Below are 19,765 nucleotides of genomic sequence, written 5' to 3'. Positions count from 1 at the left end.
GCTAATGGAATGACTCCTGTAGAATAATATACATTCCTATTTTTTATCACTTGTGATTATGAGCTTGAATCTCCAGCTGAAATACAATCAGCTAGAGACTGGTTACCAGATGGTTATTCATACCACAGTACAACAGATATGTCCCAAGCTTCACAGCTGCTCTTCATATATGAATGCAAAGAACACATGGTAGAATATATAATATCATAAATATGTTGGGAAAAATAGAGGGTAAGCAGTTTACATAGTTCCTCTCAATATAAATATAATAATATGCATTGTATATATTTGTTGCATTTACACACATACGTGCTTTAAGGTACGTATTCTGATAGATTCTCTTTACATCCAAATCAAACAATATTATTTTTGTTTAGAAGCTTGATGATTTTTATCAAGTCATAAAAAAATACATCTTGTACCACAACAGCTCAAAAGTAAGAGCTTTTTGGATAGAGGCCTAAATAGTACCTCCGCAGCTTCAGTATGACGCTATTCAGCCTTTCATCAAGTTAGGATACCCCTACTGTTAATGCTTAACAAAATAAAGTGACTAAAAGGTTCTTGTTTTTCTATAACTGGATCAGGTTTTTGTGGGTTATATATGTGGGGGGGAAGAAGGGTGTCTGCATATACAGTCAATTTCTACAAGGAAAAAAATCTATTTTCCTGCAGATATTAATAAATATCCACCATCTTTTGAATAGCAGACGGTTAATTGTGTTTTGTGCAGTTTTATTACTGGTAAAACATAACATAGCTGTGCATTTTCTATTCATAATTTTTAGGAAGCTTCTGAAACTTGCTAATCAAAATTCTCACAATGATTCCCTATTTTTGTTGATGAAAACTATTTTTAATAGCAAAACAGAGGGAAAATAGATGACGTAAGGTCTAATTCCACACTCTCTGAGATAAGTATTATACCTGTGTTATCACCGAAATTAATGGTGTTCAACTTTTGTAAGACTGAGTTAATGGATTAGAATATCTAGCACCTAAACTAAAAATCAATCAGAATGGAGGAAACAAAGGCCATTTCAAAATATATGGGCAATATTTTGGATAAAAATATTCTATAAAACATATTTCCTAGAAATAAAAAAGCAATGACAAAGGACTCATAATAATATGGAAATATCAAGCACAAAAAGACATCTCCTTTAAATAAAGGCTAAGTGATAAGGTTACCTCTTTTAATAGATCCACTAGATGTTATTGCTAGACTGATTAACAGCGTTGTACAATTTCAAATTTCTCAGTAGAACTAGATTTGCTTCTAAATAAAGAGTACCTAGAAGGCTATGTGCAAAACAAACAGACAATAAAAACACTACACTTGACCCAATAGGAATTTGGCTAAGTAATATTTTTAATATTTTAGAAAACCCTTTTTTGAAAAAGCGTATATGACTGTGCTTATAAAATTCAAGAAAATGAAAGGATAACCCATAGACAGTCCTAAATGAATTCAGTAATTGCTGTCTTGCACACTATTGTGTGCTATCATTAAACCAAGGGAGGCCCAGGTCAGTAGGTTAGATAAGCGTCTCTTTCTGTTTTATATGGCCACCTAAGTTAGCTAGCCATGTCCCTGAGCTCCAGGTATGGCATAGAGCTCCAGGCAATTGCCCTGTGTGCCTCTCTGTTGAACTAGTTCTGCTGATGAGGGAAGTATTCATTTACTGGATATTTCTCAAATGAAGCCAGTGGGACCATCCACAGCAGTAAGGGTATGAAAGGTCAGCTTAACTATTATTTATGCACGATCTGAATTCATATTTGTGCTACAAAAGCAATGTAGCCTACCCTTGCAATGTGACTCTGAAGTCTAAATCTAAAATCTAATCGTAAAAGCAAAACCCTGGAGGGAAGAAAACATATGAAGAGATATATTTTACTGAAATATATCTAGGGTATGTGATGAGTCTAACTCATGAAATTATTTCAAATGTAAATACCAAAGATAACAGCAAAGGCGTGGAACAATTCCTTTCTCTGAAGTAAAACCTTCCAAAATTTCAGAAGCAAATATATAGAAGAAAAACTCAAAAAAATCTTAAGCAAAATCATGCTCTTTTTTTGACCTACACAGTTTCCTTTGCATTCAGTAATGTTGCACCGGTGTGACCAGAAAAGCTTGAGATTATTATACTCAAATAATCAGAATAAATCCTCACCAAGTAAACTTAGACTTATACGTGTTGTTTAATTCCTGCCCTGCCCTGCCCTGCTGTCTTTAGATATTGTACCCTATGAGTTAATCAGCACAGAAGGTCAATTTCTGGCACAAAAGTGAACTTAAAAATGTAGTAGTAGCTCATAACTTTGTATGTCTGTGCTTTGTATGTAAGCCATTTCATCTTAAAATATAGTTCGTAAAACACTGTGTAGAAGGGTTTTGTTAGAAACTCTAGTCTGTCAGTCTGAGGCCACAAAAAGATGTATTTCCCACTCAATAACTCCTGTGGTTAGTATCAGAGTCCAGTGGAACTTCCAAAGGACAGTAATTTAATAGTTGCTACACTGCTGAAATAGATCCTCAAAATAACTTTAACTTGATTTGTACACTTCTTCAGTGGCTTAGAAGAGCTGAAGAGCTGTGGATACATTCAGCTGAGACATCATGAAGTAGGAACTAGCTCCCAGGTGGTCTTCCCAAGCCCCATTCTTAAAATCTGGTTTTAAAGTTTTTCAGCCATGTTTACACTGAACACCACGAGGTTGTGATGTCTCAGCAAGCTTTGTATGGATACATGAGCAACACAATCGGAACCCATTATTAGACAAGGGCAATAAATTGCTATACACAGGCTAATAGGGAAAAATATAGAAAGGTACTTCTGCATCCTAACAAAGAGCTACTACAGAGAAATTAACTTGGGCAGAGCACTCTGCATAGATACCATACAATTTCCTTTTCAAAGCCAGGATTTACACATTGGAAACTAACTCCCATTACAAATTAACTGATATGCTGTCTAGCATTAGATAATCATAACTCAAAGAGGATGCTGTTTAAAAATCCTGGTATATATAGCCAAATCACACAAAATGGATGTAGACATAGTAAGCAGTCATATTTCCAAAATACTGTTCATGTAGCCTAAGTTTCTGTTTACCTTCCTTTCAACACTGAGAATATTATGTATGCTCGTTTGACAACATCAAGATAACTTCCAGAGTTGTGGGAAGCAAAGAGTAACTTGTTGTAGCTGTCTGACAACTTTGTTATTATCATGGATCAAATTTATGAAAAGTCATAAAGTTACAAACAGTTGTAACTATAAAAAGCTGTTCCAACAATGTAAAGCAGTTCCGTATGACAACTTTATCACCAAAGTTCACCAGTAGAGCGATTACAAGTGCGAAATACATTACACACAACTTGTTTTGAGACAAAACACCACAGTAGGTCAATATAACACTGTAAGAATACATTATTCTGTGACACCATAATTACTCTGAGGTCACAAAGTAAGAAAGTAAGCCACTGCAATCTGGCAAGCTAATAAAAAATATACAAGTAACAAAAGCAAGTTTAACAATGGAAATATGATTATTAATTATTTAGTTATTATTAATAGCTGGTTATTATAATTAGCATCCGTACTCTTTCTTATTTGATTTATTTATAAATATAATAATGCTCATGAACGTCTTGTCAAAGAGCGCAAATCATGAGCTAGGATACTGTGGTGCTATGCGCTGCACAAACGTAAAATAAAATGACAACTCATACTTAACTCACAGTGCAAGTAAAAGATAAGACATATATATGGAAAAAGATTGTCGGGGATCATATGAAAATATGGAAACAATTTGGAAGCTGATAGTGTTATACAATGATACTTTGATAGACCTCATATTGATGCTGCGTTTTAAGAGGATTTAGAGCATGGTAATGAGGTAGCCTTGAAAACGTTTATAGATAGCTCTTCTCAAGCATGAAAAAGAGCGTAAAAGTCTTTCTTAGAAGATTTAATAGGTAGATGATGGAGACCTTCACTGTGAATAAACTTTTTCATCCTTTCTAGTATCATTCAGGGAAGGAGAGAACATACATAAGATGAGAATAAAGTATGAAAGGCAGCGTAAGAAAAAAAATTAAGGGGATAGTGCTTTCACAAATCTACTCAAAACAGAACACAATAACATAGGGTCATTTAAAAATGTATTTTAGTTAGTAGCAAGATGGATTCAAAACCCTAAGTGTCATAAAAAATTTACACTTATGCAAGTTTCCCTAGCAATGCTAATGAAACAATTAACTGTTTACTTTTATTAAGAAATCATTCTCAAGTTTGGTTTTCTTGTGTTTGTGTATGCAGAAATTCCAAGTAAAATCAGGATAAAAATGTAAACAAATTGCAAATACAACTTCCATACTTAATCAGACTTCAAAGCACACACATGGAAAATTTGAAAGAGCAAAAAGGAGCTGCTAGGCTTGCATTTTTGAACAGATGGTGCTAGATAAGGTTACCTCGACATAATTGAGGTCGGAATTTGGCTACTTTAGGAATAGACACTCTCACTGAAAGGTGAATTTCCTCCTCTGTGTGTGTGTGGTTTTTTTTTGTTTTAATTACTCAGTGCCATTCAATCACAGCGTTATCTGCTGTGGTTCCTCTCAGGAATCGCCTGTCCATAGCAGGCTGTCTCTAGAATATTCTCTCTATATTACACATTTTAAGAAAGGTTCTGTTACGGAATCATTGATTTGCTTTTCAGCTGCAGGGATACTTAATGTCGACTGGGCTTTAGTATTTATCTTAGCTATCGTCTGTAACGTAATAGTATTAGGAAAGTCAGCTTGAGCTGCATTTTCACTGCTGGTGCAGAAAGAACTGAAATAAAACAACAGCTAACGTTCATGAAAATACAAGCAAATTCTAAATAAAGAACAGTTTTGAAGTAGCTTATATCAGAGACAGAACGCAAAACCAAGAGCCCAAATAGCTGGTGGATTTAGTAGAACCAACTTGCAGACTTGTCTCAGACACAAACTAGTCAAATTCCATTTAGCCACATAAATTTTAAAGCCCTGTTGATTTTAAACAGTACGTCTGAAAGCAAAGTTTGCTTTATGAGATTTTTCACATCTAAAAAAGATATTAAATAGTAATACTGTATACATTAAAACATGTGAATTCATCACTGCATCTATTTATAGCTAGAGGTCACACGAAGTTTTGAATGCCAGTTAGAAAGAACATTACCAGAATAAAATCAATTGAGTTTCTATGTGAGCCTCACAGCATAACGTTGTGCTATTTCAAGTCCCACATAACATTCACTCCACAATCCTTCAGCCTCAGCCTATAGATGCACCCATCACCGCCAATACTTTTATTTGAATGATACTCATATCAAAGTCTTATTGCTTCGTAAAGGTGCATTATTTACCTTGTAAAAAGAAAACAGTATTTGAGGAAAATCACTAATGCAACAAGTTTAGAAAGAAGGTTGATGATGTTTTCGCTTTCCCTTAATCCTGGAATTACTTTCCTGATTATATTTTTGTTTCTGTTTTCCTTTAGTTAGCATTAACTCATATCTTTGTTTTGGCCCTTTTCTTTTCCTTAAAAGCCTTACGCAGAACTATGTGAAGATATAAGAACATTAGTATCAGAAATAAAGTAGCTAACAGCATTTACCTGAGTGAAGGTTTCTCCAGACTACTTGTATTTTACTTTTAGGAACTGGCTGAGATCAAGACCAAGTTATTACTAAATTCAAACGCAATGCTGCAAATGTTTTATTATGTTGTGACTTCTGTAATAAAGGATAATACCCTTGTTTTGTGTCTACTGTTTCATTCCAAAGTCGGTGGATGGTTTTGTTATAATAAAAGTAATATCGCTGCAGGCTTTTTAAACCAGCTTGGGTACACTTACAATTTCTGCATGCCTACAGACTTGACCTTGTCATACATGAGGTGCAAATGTTTCCTCTCCCTTCTTACTATGAATTGTCTAGAGATACAGGACCAGCTGCATTGCTGGTAAAATGTAATTGAGTTTGGTCCATGACATATTGCGAAGGACTAGCGACACCAAGTTGAAAAAGTATTTCCAAAAAACTCATATATTTTATATCCACTTCTGCTGGCGGCAGTAGCCAGCTTTTTTCTTCTTGTTCAGAAATAATACCTGTTTGGTGATCAGTGACTGCCTGAATGGAATTAGCCTTGAACACAAATCAGCGTGCTCTACTGGCTGTGTCTAACAGGAGGTAAGCCTATGGATTTACACTCACTTCGACTGCTACGGCAACATGTCAGATGGTGTAAGGTAAATGGTATAATGAGAAGCTGGAATGGTGTTGGCAGAATTACGAAATTATTTGCTATCTGTTTTAGGATTTTTTTAAAGCAGGGCTTTTTATAAACCCTTCAATGAACTATTTACCACAGAAGATCCCCAAGTAACTCCATCACAGAAATGTCTGTGCCACAGGCAAAATACTTTCTGACATCACATACACGTGACAAGACAGCATGTAAAAGATGATGCTTGTGAACCTCACGAGTGAACTTTTTCTTTTTTCCAGGAACCGCCATGAGAAGCTGCTCTATCTTGTTCACTGACAAACTGCTCGGCGGATGGGCCAGCACAGGGCCTTGCTCCCACGTCCCTAGGACTGGTCTGATTAAGGGTTCCCCGCTGGAACCAAGGACGCCGAGGCGTCCCCGCTCCTGGGAGCCACCTTTGGCACCACCATAATAACGGCGACCCCGGGAGTGCCACCGACGACCCGCCACCTCCCAACAGCGAGCCCGCCGTTAACGGGAATCCAGAAACTCAATCGACATTTGTTGTATTTTAATCAGTTCTGGGCCTCCATCCTTTCAGGACCCCACGCTCAGCTCGCAGCGTGGCAGCCGGCAGCAGGGGGCGGCCGCGGCCTCCAGGCCGAGGGAGGCAGCACCCGCCCGCCTCGGGCGGCGCCAGGGCGCTCGCGCCGCTCGCCCCCCCCACCCCCAACCGCCAGCGGCCCCGCGGCGCGGCCCCGCGCGCATGCGCCGCTGCCGCCGCTCGCCGGGGCGCGAGGGGGAGCCGGGCGAGCGGCGGGTCACGGGGTGGCGGTCATGGCGGCCGGCGGTTGGCGGCGGGCGCAGCTCCTGCCTCTGCTCCTCGCGCTGCAGCTGGCGGCGGCGGCACCGGCCGCGCTGCCTCTGGTCGTCAACACCTGGGCGTTTGGGAAGGCCACGGAGACAGGTGTCCCCGGTGGGGGCCGGGCAGGCGGGCCGGGCTCGGCTCCGCCTGGCGCGCCGTCCGGCGGCGGGCCGCGGGGCGGAGGCTGCCGGTGTTTGTGCTTGGAAACAGCCAAAGGGTTGAGAAACGCGCTTGGAAGTGCGCAGGAAACCGCGCTTGTGCGTTACCCGAAGGGAAACTCTGCAAAAAGCCTTTCTCTGTCCTTGGGGAGAGCGTACGTCGGGTCTGGGGGGAGCTTGGCCCCAGGTCTGGCGTTGGGGTGTCGGTTACCTCCACGTGGGCAGGGGCAGAGCAGCTGAGCTGGCCTTTACACTGATGGTCCTCTGTCACCCAGCCGTAGTGTGGCACTGAGAACTGGGAGGAAGGGGTTTAACGTTCAAGGTTAGAAAACAAGAAAAAGTGGATTTTGTGGAACACTGTGGAAAGGTTGATTGAAAAAAGTTTCCCTGATAATGTGATCTATGTTGCTGCTGCTGTTAAAAGTAGTTGCTTATTTTTAGTAGTGTCTCCATTCTTTCCTCCTGAAGATTCAGATACTTCTGAATATTATATTTTTGTTGCTCTATGTTTTATGAAGTGTTATTAATAATCAAGGCAGTTTTTTTCTATGGCAGTTATGCCGAAAGCAATTAGTTGTGGTTACTGATTTAGAGATACACATAAGCTGCGTTAGCCTAGTTAGGTTGTAAATAACTCCTTGTTGGTGATGCCTTGCTGGTAAAATGGGTTACCTAAAGCCTTGTATATGTCAGAACTGAAATACTGTTTTGGAAACAAGACCCTTATTTTGCAAATACCTGAAAATATCTGAAAGAAAAGGTAGTTGGAATTGAAACAGTACTGCTCACATAAAGTTTGTTACACAGGCAAGCGTCTGTGGAGGTGGATGCTAAATACTGTTTTTTCCTTCGTGCAGCGAGTTTCATGCAGTTGCATGCTGCATGTATGAAATTGAGTGTTTCTTGAGATGGTTGAGACAGTGTAATAGTTTGTTGCTGCCAAAAAGAGCTCGGCTGTGTGCTTCTGCTACCACCCCTGTGCTGAATCTGGCAGCCAGTGGAGCACCAGCGGCAGCAAAAGGGAGGACGAAGCAGGATTGCAACCATGAATGGCAGCAATCTCAAACGTCTTGGGAAATCTTGCCTGAGGTCCAATCTGGTGAAGTATTTCTCATGAGCAAAGCCTTCAGGCCCAGTTTAAGTCATGTATGTGTGACACATTTATAAGGTCTTACTAAACCAGGCTGTGCGTTAGATATTAAAGAAAAATAGAAGGCATCAGCTAAGGGTTGAATAGGAGAAAGTGGAGACTGAAATTGCTTATATATCTTGTTTTCCATTTCTTTTTGTTTTTACGTGTTGTTATTGATGTTAGGTTTAAACGTATGTTTCAGATGTTTTTATTCTATAGCTGGGCCCTTAGTATTCTCTGAGGAGGCTTTTGAGAGCTGCTTGCTATAACTTATTTCTCTTTCTGAGATCAGAGTTCTGCTAAGTCTTCTCCCTCTTTTCCTCCCTTCCTGCCTCCTTTCCCCCCCTCAGAAGGCTTTACACAGATGTTGAAAAAGTATTGGCTGATCCTGGACAGAGGATGTTATTTCATATAAAGAATTTTTGATGACTGTTAGTAAATAATACCTTTCCACTTAGGAAAAAAAAGCTTAATTTCTCACAAACACTGATTAGATATACAAGCAAATCAGTATTTAGAAAAATAATATTTTATCTTTTGGTTCATTTAAATATATATGTATTTCACCTGTAGATTATACTTTACTTTTTTCTACTTACATAATGCGTCATCGTAGTGTCGACCTTTAAAACATTCTTAATGTAATTGTGGAGATTTTCACTGTTGATGTTTAGTTGTCTGTGTTGATTGCAGCATGGAGAGTATTACAGATGGGAGGCTCTGAGCTGGACGCAGTTGAAAAAGGTTGTGGTCAGTGTGAGATTGACCAATGTGATGGGAGTGTGGGATACGGAGGAAGCCCAGATGAAAGCGGAGAAACAACACTGGATGCAATGATTATGGATGGGTAAGAGAACTGAATGGAGAAAAGAACGATCTCTGTAATTTTTAGCACATTTTAACGTAAGAGTTGTTACAGAGATCTTGTAGGTTGAGGGCTGACTGAGTTTGGACAAGTTAGCATGTTAACTTACGGAACCAGAAGAAAAACTTACCTAATTGGTGGAAGAGTAACTCAGTACGTTCATTATTAAATCTGTACGTGTAATGCAGTAATCCAGCTGGAGATCTGGCAGTTAAAAAGCAGGTGGTAACAGAGGCAAAATTTTCATGTTTGTAGCATCATAAACTTTTCCTTTAGATTCATTCCATAAGTATTTTACCTGTATAACAATTCTGACTTCTATACCTTACTATTTAAATGAGTAAAAATAAATAATATTAGTATCCTACTTCAGAAGGAAAGGCAAATGTTTGTTTTGGTTCCTTATATGAGTTTATATAACAAAACAGTTACTCTAATAAAACTATTATTCTGGCTGGAGTTTTTGCTACTTAAGTTTACCAGTGCAAGGAAGCAATGTATGTATGAAGTCTTACCCTGCTAGTGTGACACCATCTCTCTGTGGCTGTTTACCATAGAACAGTTACAGTAGTACATTAAAACAGCAGACTTTCTAATTTATATCAGAACAGATTTTGTTTAATAAAAAACATGCAAACGCATCTTTGTTAAATTTAATCTAAGCAGGCTTTAAATGTTTCTTCTTTTCAGCAACACTATGGAAGTTGGGGCAGTTGCGGATCTGAGACATGTGAAAAATGCAATTGGTGTAGCGCGAAAAGTCATTGAACACACAAAGCATACGTTATTAGTGGGAGAGTCAGGTAATTATTGCTTTAACTGGTTCCAAGTCTTAGATTCTTCGTAAAACCCTTCCTATTATAGTTACAATTGCCATACATTTGTCTTGATAACATGAGTGGGGATTCCCTGACAATCAAGTGAACATAGTCAAATAATTCTAAAGTATTTACTCTATTAAGTTTATTTTATGGGTATGAATTAAGTTTTACTCCATTATTTCCACATGAAAAGAAAAATAGTTTTATGATCTATTCACCAATTCAACTGCAAATATTAACTTGTAATCCTGAGGCTTTGCTAATATCACTGAAAACATAGGTATTAAATAAATATGAGTTGACACAAAGCATTATACAGACTGAAGCTGTTAGACATAAATATTTCATTTAAAAACGTGGAGTAACTGTTTCTAAAGAACCGCAGAATTAATAGACTGTAGAGTTACATATTGCCACTTGAGTATGTGTTAAGCACCGTTACTGTATTTCTTGGTTTAAAGATATTAGTGAGGACTTGAATTTAAAAAAAATTACATTAGAGGCTGTACTCCTAGGCACAACAAATGAGTGATAGCAAACTCAAGGAATAGTTGGAGTTTTAAAATAGGAGCTACTGCTGGTAGAATAATATTAGCTTTAAAAGAGATGCATATTCCAGGGAGGTACATGAGTAGTGAGTGGAAGGTTACTTGGCTGACAGTATTTTTCAGATGTATGGGGCTGCTTGGAAAGAAATGCGGAGACAAGTAGAGGAGTTGAGATTTAAAGGGAAGTGACATTATCTGAGCCTTAAAGGTGAGTCAAGCGCTTTGAAATTGATAAGAAAAGATGGAAGGTTCTTGAAGGAATTCTTGTGTGCAGAATGATAGAGAAATAAGTCCAACAGTGGGTTCTTTGGATGGAGTAAAGTAGCGCAAATAGAGGAGATGATGATTATGTTTGACAGGAGGTCTGAAAAGAGAGAGATGGATTTGCAGATTCTATTTAGTTCAGGTAGCTGGCCGTGTTTAGATTACGACTAGCTTTGGCGAGAGAGGTTGCACTGGCAGTTGAAAAAGAAACTGATCAGGTGTTAAGTAGAGGAGGAGGAAGTGCTCTTAATACTCTTTCCACCCAGCTTGGGTAGATATTAGAATATTTAAAAAATGTGATTAGGTGAATAAACACAAAGGATAAGAAAGACGAAGAAGAAAGTGAGGAATTAAGTACTGATTTAAGATATGTTTTCTACCGTAGGATGATAGCATTTTGCATAACGAAGTCATGTGGACAGGGCTGTTAAGCTGAGTCCTTTCTGTTAGTGAGAACTTTCTCAGAAGAAACCATGTACCAGTAATGGTGAAAGAATGACAGGAAAGGTGAAGACATATCTGAGTACAACTCAGAGGTGATAATAGTGTTAGTGAATAAATCAAAGCAGCAGAGAAATTGAGGAAGAATAATATTCCTTGTGAAGGAATGTGGAGTATTTTCTGTGGAAATATGGAATGTGGATGAAAGAAGCCATGATCACCTTTACTAGGTGAAGATTGATAAAGAGAAAATAGAGCCACAGCTTCAGAAGAATACATTTTAATCTTCAAGTCAGTATATGAGGGAAATAGCAGTTTCTTTTCCGCGTAAATGTTTACATTTTTCATCAGAAAGCTAGCTAGATCAGTAAAATCTTTTCATATCAATAACTTAGATATCTGTTATCTATGCAAGCTTTTTTTTTGTTTTTTTTTTTTCCATTGAAGATGCTGGAGATTATTCCATATTTTTTTCTGCAGTTTTATTAGAATACGTTTGTCGACACAGTCCCGGAAAGTCTGTTTCCTAAAATTTAGTTTCTCTGAGTGATTGACAGTAGAGAGCTATAACGCACATTTAAAAATCATCAATTAACTAAAGTTAATTTGTGGCCATTGTGTGGTTCCTGGTAGTAAAATTTCAATGAAAGTAATGTGAAATTTTCGTTTTCATGTTAAGAATACTGACTGAATCTCTTAGAGTGCCATGATACCTAAATAGCCTTCACAGATCTGTTTACTTTGACTCATAAATTGAAGTGAAGGTGTTTTAAACCACTGGTACAAAGAGAACTTAAGGGAGAGGATGTATTTTTCCTGTCCCATCACGTCCTTGTCTAGAACCTTTCGTAGTCTTAGATTTTACAATGCAAGGAAAATGATAGTATGTATTGTTTAAAATGGCAGTACCCTTCTGATTAGTAATTCTTTTAATTTTATTGACAAAGTCTTTGGACTTTTAAAAATGTCTGTGTCTGGGCTTCTGTCTAGACTCTGTAGCTATCTCTTTGAATTTATTTCATTCTCAGCATTTTCAGTGTAGAAGAAAGAAAAGCGTTGTAGATTTAAAATGGCTGATCATGAGTCGCCAGGTTCTAGATCTGGAAGTGAAAAATTGAGTCAGAGGCTGTGAACACTAAAATAATTGACTAGAGAGTAAAATCATTCAGACACGATAGTCGTTGAAGTCTGAAGTCACATCTTGCATCGTTTTCACGCAGTGAGTAAAATATAATAGATGACGTTCCTTTGCCCCAAAAGCATGCAAAAAGGCTTTGAAAACAGTGCAGAATTGAGGAGGTGAACAAATAATTGTGTCGTATTGTGTAAGCTAGATGATACTGTGGGTTATAAGAGAACAATTTTTAGCTGATTACGGGATGTGATGAAAGCTTGAGCCATGTTCTGTGAAGAGGACGACAGTATAACGGTGGTAGAATTTGCCTTGAACAAAAAAACCTCGAACCTGATGTCGTCGTCTACTCTTGCCATTGTAGCTGTAAGCCAGACTGTAACCAAGCTGATGCATTTTTACAGCTGAGGTCTATAGTGACGGTGGTCTACATAAAAATTAGCTTCATGTTGGTGTAGCTTTTGTTGAACAGATATCCACACTGACCAATTCTTGCAGTTTTGGAAGAACTGCTTTCTCTGTTCGCTGCATACTTTCTTTAGGACAGAACTTAGGAACCGAGCAATGAGGACTGTGTATACCAACACAGAACTGAGTCTGGTGAGGGACATTGAGTGCAGGATGATCACAAGTGTGAACAAAATTTTTATTTTGGTTATTGTCTGCTGAGAAGTTTTCAGGTCTGTCTTCAATAGATTGGAAAGTTTCATAATCACAGTGTGCCTGACCTTTTCCTTTTTATGTCCTAGTAATACTTAGACCAATATCCAAGTGAAGGAGTTCAAAGAATAGAAACAAGGCTGCAAAAGTCATGAAAGAATGACTGAAAACATTCATGAGCACAATTTTATGTCAAAAAAACCCCTACCTGTTTGTTCTAGAAATGGGAACAGGAGGATCTGTGTCACTGAAGATGTCAGTTTTTCATTACACGAGCATTACCCTGAGTGCAAACAGATTTTCTGTGTGTGTGTGTGTGTGTGTGTGTTGTTTTTTGGTTTTCTTTTTTTTTTAAGAAAGACACAGAAAAGCTGTCCAGAAGTAATTGAAGGCTTTTCTTATTGCTTGGACAGGAGAAACTTGTTCAGCTGCGTATTACAGTGACATTAATATCAAGGATTGGTAATACAAATTCTTAAAACATCTGAATCTAGCAACAGTATTTGTTACTGGATAATATCAAAGGTAGCTATAACTAAAATATGAGAGCAGTGGGTTGTTTTTTCCCCCCTGCCCAGTTTACTTTGCTGTAATGTTTCTTAGGATTGGAGCATTCTTCCATTGTTTGTGATGATATTTCTTCTGCTCCCTTGTTACATACTACGTTAATTTTCAAAACAGGGGAGCAGGCACTTTTAAAGCTGCAAGAAAGAAGTGTAATGCCATGTAGGCTAGTGGATGAATTTCTGCAAGAATTAGTGTTTTAGTAGCAAACATTGTGCAAATATCTCTGCTACTCACATTTCATAGAGAAGTATAGCTTTATAAGTAAATTGTAATATTGTTTACTTTTATTTAAATATTCCCATGAAACACAGCCAAAGCTATTCTTGCTCCTGGTTATTTATGTCCAGCTGAGTAACAAAATTGAGTTTTTCTCCCTTTCAGTAGTGCAATTTGCATGTGCTAACATAGTTACAGCGAACTGAGGAAATTTGATATCGCCGGTAAAGAGGGAACTGGGTACCACAGATGTACATCACTGTAATGGCTTATACTACTCTCTGAAGAAATACTTATCATCCCCATAGAGAATGTAGAATTTCTTGATTCCTAGATAATATTACATGAAGCCATTATCATAAAATATATTTAAAAAAAACATTAATTTTTTTTTTTTTTTTTTTTAAAGCCTCCCTGTTTGCTGTAAGGATGGGGTTTCCATATGAAGAGTTAACTACCCAAAAATCTCTTTCGGTCTATTCGAGGTGGCTTAATCAGAGCTGTCAGCCAAACTACTGGAAGGTCAGTACAGTTGTGGTGAAGAGGGTTTTAGAAAGTCAGTCACGCAGCATTGCCTCTTCCTTTCAACATATTGAAATTACGCTCAAAAAAAGTCTTTTGTTTAACTTACGGAACAAACCTGGAATTGCCAAACGTTTGGTAGAGTCAGAAATAGTGTTTCTAGTACTTTTTTCCTAAGTCCTACTGGGTTTGACCTTGCTGCAGTGGGGTTTTGGTTTTGGGGGGCATTTTCACTTTTTTTTTTTTTTTTTTGCTCTAAATTTGGGCAAACTAAACTAAGCAGTGATTGTATTTTTTTGATGCATGTATAAATTTCTAAAAGGAAATTTCACAGTAGTAATTAAGGTCCTCTTTTTTTCCATACATAGTTTGAGTTGCTTTATTTAGACCTATGAACGCATTAAATCAATGCAGCTGTACATGTTAAACTTGCCTGTTGTGTTTCTTTTTTTTTTTTCTTTTGGAATTGTGAGTTGCAGATTTCTACATGTTTATACGCAGTCTTCATTGTTTCTTGCATCTGAAATGCTGTAGTATTGAAACATTTTAATTCAATACATATTCTCCTTTTTGTTGGGAAAATACCTGCTACGATATTTTACCTGGATCCTACTAAAAAAGGCTCAGTTCATCCCCCCGCCCCTTATTTTTTTTAACTTAAATTCTATAATGCTTTTTGTTTTCTCCGTTCTGATGAAGAATATGAGCTTTTTTGACTAGTTTGTTGAGCAACAGAAAATCTTTGATTTGACCCGTATAAATACCTAATTGTAGGTAAACCTTTCACCACATAACACCACAAGTCAGTTATTGTTGCCTGAGCAAAACACTTAAAGGTTTTATAGTTCAGTACAGCTGAGTATCAGGCATCTGATGTGGGTAGTAGATTGTAGAGGGTAGCATTTTTTTTAAATCTGTCTGTAACGAAGCATAATGTGTTATTCATGCAAATAATGAAATAATTGCAGAATGTAGTACCAGACTCTTCAAAATCCTGTGGACCATACAAAAAGGCTGAAAAAGTAATCTGTGAAGAGGATTGGACCATCTCCCAAAGAAGAATAAGTGTTCATAATCACGATACTATTGGTAACAACTTTTGGTAACTCTCTGATGCTAATTTTTTTCTTCGTTCCCCTGCTGATTAAATCATGCTGACTTTAAAAAAATATTTCATACAGGCAGTGTTTTCTGTTTGTATTGGTTTCAAGATTGTTACTTGTGTTATGATGGAATGCCTATAAGTTCTTAGATAAAGTAGGCTTTTTGTTTGGTTGGGTGCATTTTTTTTTGTTTGTTTTAAAGTGTGCTGCCGACACAGCCACTTGCTTCATCTTGTGTTCATTGCCACGCTGCTTCTCCCTCAGATATCTTGGCACAGTTGTTTGGGCTGATAATAGGTGCTTAGAAAAATGAGAAATGGTTATTTTTAACCTTGATATCGGAATTATTGTTGACTTAGGTCAAATCTCCCCAATAGGTGTCAGCCCAATTAAAAAAGATTTTGCGGAGGTGGGAGAAGCGAATAAACAGTTTTAAGTTAGCGCTCTTACCAAAAGAAATGTTTGTCAAACTGTCCTTAAACTTACAATGGAAAACCTAATTTCATTTTACTTCTGTTCTGGCTTTTAACTAAAGCAGTAAATTTCTACAGAAACTGATATGCTTAAAACAGGTTAGCAGTAGTAGTCCGAAAGACCTCTTAAGAGTCTACTGATTGAGGACTGTTAATGCTAAGTCTGTCAGATAATTCATTAGCAGATTAGTCAAAGGCAGCAACCGTTACAGGAGTGGAATTGAGAGTGGAGCAGTTACAGATTCATATCTTTCAAGCTTTATACTTTGTCATCTTAAAACTTACACTTTGTTTTAGGCTGGATTTTTCTCAGTTTAGCAGTTTGGAACCTTTTGTTTGGCAATGTTTTCAATATCAAGAATTAACAAGTCATTTCAAGTGTCTGTCGTCTTTGCTTCTCCTCCTCCCTAATAACAAATTGATGTTCTACAGAAGTCAGGCTACTTACCGATTTAAGAATTTTTCTTTACTAGGGTATATAATTTTCAATATGTTCTAGAAAACTCAAATTTTAGTGTGTCAGAGTGAGAAGGAAATTTGTTAAATACACTTCAGGAGTTGATGCATCATTAAGCGGCCTTAAGCTGTTTTGTAGTACGTATCAGCACTTATCTTTGTACTCTGTGTTCTCCCATCCCACTGCTTTATATGTGAAACATTTCCTTGACTAACACGTTTTGAGTAGTGTCTTCATTCAGAATGCATTTAGGAAGTTGGTAGGAACTTATGTTCTTCCAGTCTCTTTGCAGAGGCTAATGATGGCTGTAGGGCCAGTGCCTCTATGCTTTTAGCTTCTACTGATTAGAAAACTTTTTTCTTTCAGAAGAAGGTACTGCTAAGTGAGATCAGAGAACCAGAATTCAACTGCCTGAATTCTGTTCTTGACTGTCAGTATGTTCTGAAATTGCTGCCAGCAGCAATTGCTGCCCTCTCTTAAAGAGGTGAAGTCTTACCTTATGGAGAAGCAGCTGATCCCAGCCTGTTCCAAGCACCAGTCTGAGTTGCTCCAGTATGATGCAGCAGCTTCCTCATCCGCATGAAATTAGTGAGGGGTGGCCTCACCCACACGTAGGACTGTCTGTCACGTAATCCTTTTTACTGTGATCGGCTGTATTTCACCTTCTGCCAAGTTTAAGCTCTCCTCTCTGATTCTTTTTTTTTCTGATCTACATCAAGTCCTGTTTATAGGATTTCCAAACTTCATCGTTCTGATGGTACCAGCGCAGACTGTTGCTCCTGGTTCTTTACCAGGTCGCATAGGCGTGCGTCAAGAGACATTAGCTGCTTGGGCATCAGTAACGTACAGTTCTGAAATAACTGCTGTGTGACTGTTTAAGAATTCCTTTTTAGACTCTTGTAATTCGTCCAAAAACTTTCCAAATGTGTTTTACAAAGAACTTGTTTTCTTTAAGAGAACTGATTTTCCCATATTTCAAAGTGTCAGTAATTTTGAATAGTCTGGATATCACAGTTCTATTTAATGATAACTATAGTGTCAGATTAACAAATATGTCAGGCGTGCTTCTGATATGTTTCATCCCTATTGAAAATTTTAGGTATGATTGTAATTGGTGAGAGCGGAACCATTGCTTCCGGGACATCTACTAATGGTGCAGTCCACAAAATTCCGGGGTTAGTATTTGTGGCTTTAGAAAAAACCTTGGGATACTTGTGGTAATCACAGTCTAAAACATACACTGTTACAAAATGACCTTGCTTATTTTTGGGCTGCCATAAATCTGAACGCTGAGAGACTAATTAAGCTGGAAAATGATTCGGCACAACATTAGGGTAAGGCACCAGAGAGGAACGAGCATCTTGGAAAGGTGCACAGTCTCCAAAGAAACGTATACAGAATCACAGCTTGAGGCCTGTGCTTCTTATTTTTGAGATTTTTTTTCCTCCATAGCCAGGAGTCTTGTCTGTCTAACAAAGTCAGATATCTTCTGGATTTAACAAGAATTATTGAAGAGACCAGTGTCCCCAGCTACTTGCTATTGCCTACTGACTAAACCTTACTGCCCCAACTGGAGGAGTCAGTATAATAACAAGGAGGTGTGTCCGGAGGTGGATTAAGCCTCAGGTCCGTCAGGTTATCACAGAGCACTTTCATCAGTAGTATTAAGACAGGACTTCTGACTGCAGTAGAGTAACCTGCTTACCTCTTCTATTCTCCGGTGGGTTTAACACTAACACATCTGGAGGCAGTAAAGTTGACAAATTGGTGCCCAGGTCATAAGAACTGGCCAGTAAATATTAAGTGAAGAACTACATTAATGCAACCCCACTGAATTAGGAAGTTATAACTCAATTTTCTTCCATAGAATTAATTTTTATATAAATATATGTGTATGTATATATACGTATTTTTAAAAATCTTTCTTTTCATTGTTTGCTGCAGCCGTGTAGGAGACTCTCCAATAGCTGGAGCAGGAGCTTACGCTGATAGTACAGCTGGAGGAGCTGCGGCCACTGGGGATGGTGACATCATGATGCGCTTCTTACCCAGGTTTGTCCTTAGAACTTTGCCGGCTTTCTCTAGCAAAACGTGAACTTAGCAAATTAAATAACTGATTGAAAAGACAGTCTGAGGTGTGGGGTGCTGAGTGAGGATAAAAGAGGAATTAAGGGGAAAGAGCAGTAGCAGAATCAAGTTGTCCCTGCAACTTGTCTTAAAAGAAACAAATGACTTCAGTGTTTCTTAAATATCTTGGTGACTGATCCCCTCAGTACTACCAAGCTGGGAGCAAACAGGCGTTAGTCGTGACTGTATTCCCAGCCTGCATGGTCTTTAACAGAACTGACTAACTTTCTCCTCTGGAGTGTTTTGTTGTGTGGGAAGTAAGTTTTATAAACTGTCGAAAGGATGAGCAGGGAGCCTCAGATTACTTGGAGGTGTGTGGTGTAATTGTAACATATCTTATGTAATTGATACCTAATTTTGCATTTGTAAGAGAGATGTTTCAGTGCTGTTGTGGCTGCCTAACCTGCGTAAAATAAAGCTATTTTCATTACTGTCTGAATCTTGACAGTCATCCTTGTGGGTCTTTCTTAATGAGAATGCATTATGGAAGCGCATGCTGAACTTCAGAGACGCTGGTGCTTGAAGGAATTGTATTGTTTCTGAAGCTCTGGCTGTTACAAGTGCTTACTAGGAGTTGGGTGTTTATAAATATTGTAGTCCTCAAAGATTTTGCAAGCTATTTCAAGCCAGTGTTGAAATAAGAGGAAGCTGACTACTTTGTGAATTAGTCTCAGGTATGAAATTTTGGCAATAGTACTGAATTGGCTTCCACTATGAGGCTAATCAATACAAGTTTACATTACTGTTTAGCAGTCTGAAGGATCTGGTTGAAATGCTTAACATATTTTGTTTGCACCAATTGGTTTTAGAGAGCAACTCGGACTAGACGACTATTCACAAGTTCCTTATACATATGTTTCCTAAATAGAAGGGAATTCCATGTCATTTAGATGTTCACAAATAGAAAACAAAGGTGCATTCTCATGTGAACAGAATTGACATGCCGGAAGTCAAGGATGTGTCCAAGGGTAAAATTGCTATAATTTTCTGATGACCTTTGAAATAGTAACATCTTAATGTAGTTACTGATTAGTGAAGAGATCTCTATGAAATATAGCTGAATATTCAGATATCTTTGATTAAATTGAACCCATCTGATAGGTGTAAAAAATCAAAGGTAATAGGGAGTCTGAAAATGCAAGGGAAATTCTCCTCTGA

General features: G+C 38.0%; 1 protein-coding gene across 6 annotated transcripts in view; it reads left to right on the top strand.

Moving 5' to 3' along the window:
• The first annotated feature begins 7,011 nt into the window (after window positions 1-7,011).
• The window catches only part of AGA (aspartylglucosaminidase), a 153,977-nt gene continuing 141,223 nt past the window's right edge, over window positions 7,012-19,765 (top strand). For 4 of the 6 annotated variants that reach the window (XM_068942545.1, XM_068942548.1, XM_068942544.1 and 1 more), the window contains exons 1-7: window positions 7,046-7,223; window positions 9,105-9,258; window positions 9,967-10,079; window positions 14,335-14,447; window positions 15,416-15,536; window positions 17,580-17,655; window positions 18,425-18,532. In XM_068942545.1, coding sequence (XP_068798646.1) covers window positions 7,094-7,223; window positions 9,105-9,258; window positions 9,967-10,079; window positions 14,335-14,447; window positions 15,416-15,536; window positions 17,580-17,655; window positions 18,425-18,532 — 815 coding nt within the window. In that variant the 5' untranslated portion in view covers window positions 7,046-7,093. Of the gene's footprint in view, window positions 7,224-7,387; window positions 7,602-9,104; window positions 9,259-9,966; window positions 10,080-14,334; window positions 14,448-15,415; window positions 15,537-17,579; window positions 17,656-18,424; window positions 18,533-19,765 lie in introns of those variants that run through there. The other 2 variants (XM_068942547.1, XM_068942549.1) reach the window with 2 other exon arrangements.

Source organism: Struthio camelus, chromosome 4 (genome assembly GCF_040807025.1).
Source record: "Struthio camelus isolate bStrCam1 chromosome 4, bStrCam1.hap1, whole genome shotgun sequence".
NCBI lineage: Eukaryota > Metazoa > Chordata > Aves > Struthioniformes > Struthionidae > Struthio > Struthio camelus.
Note: the sequence above shows the minus strand (reverse complement) of the source record. Positions and strands in the feature narration are given on the sequence as shown.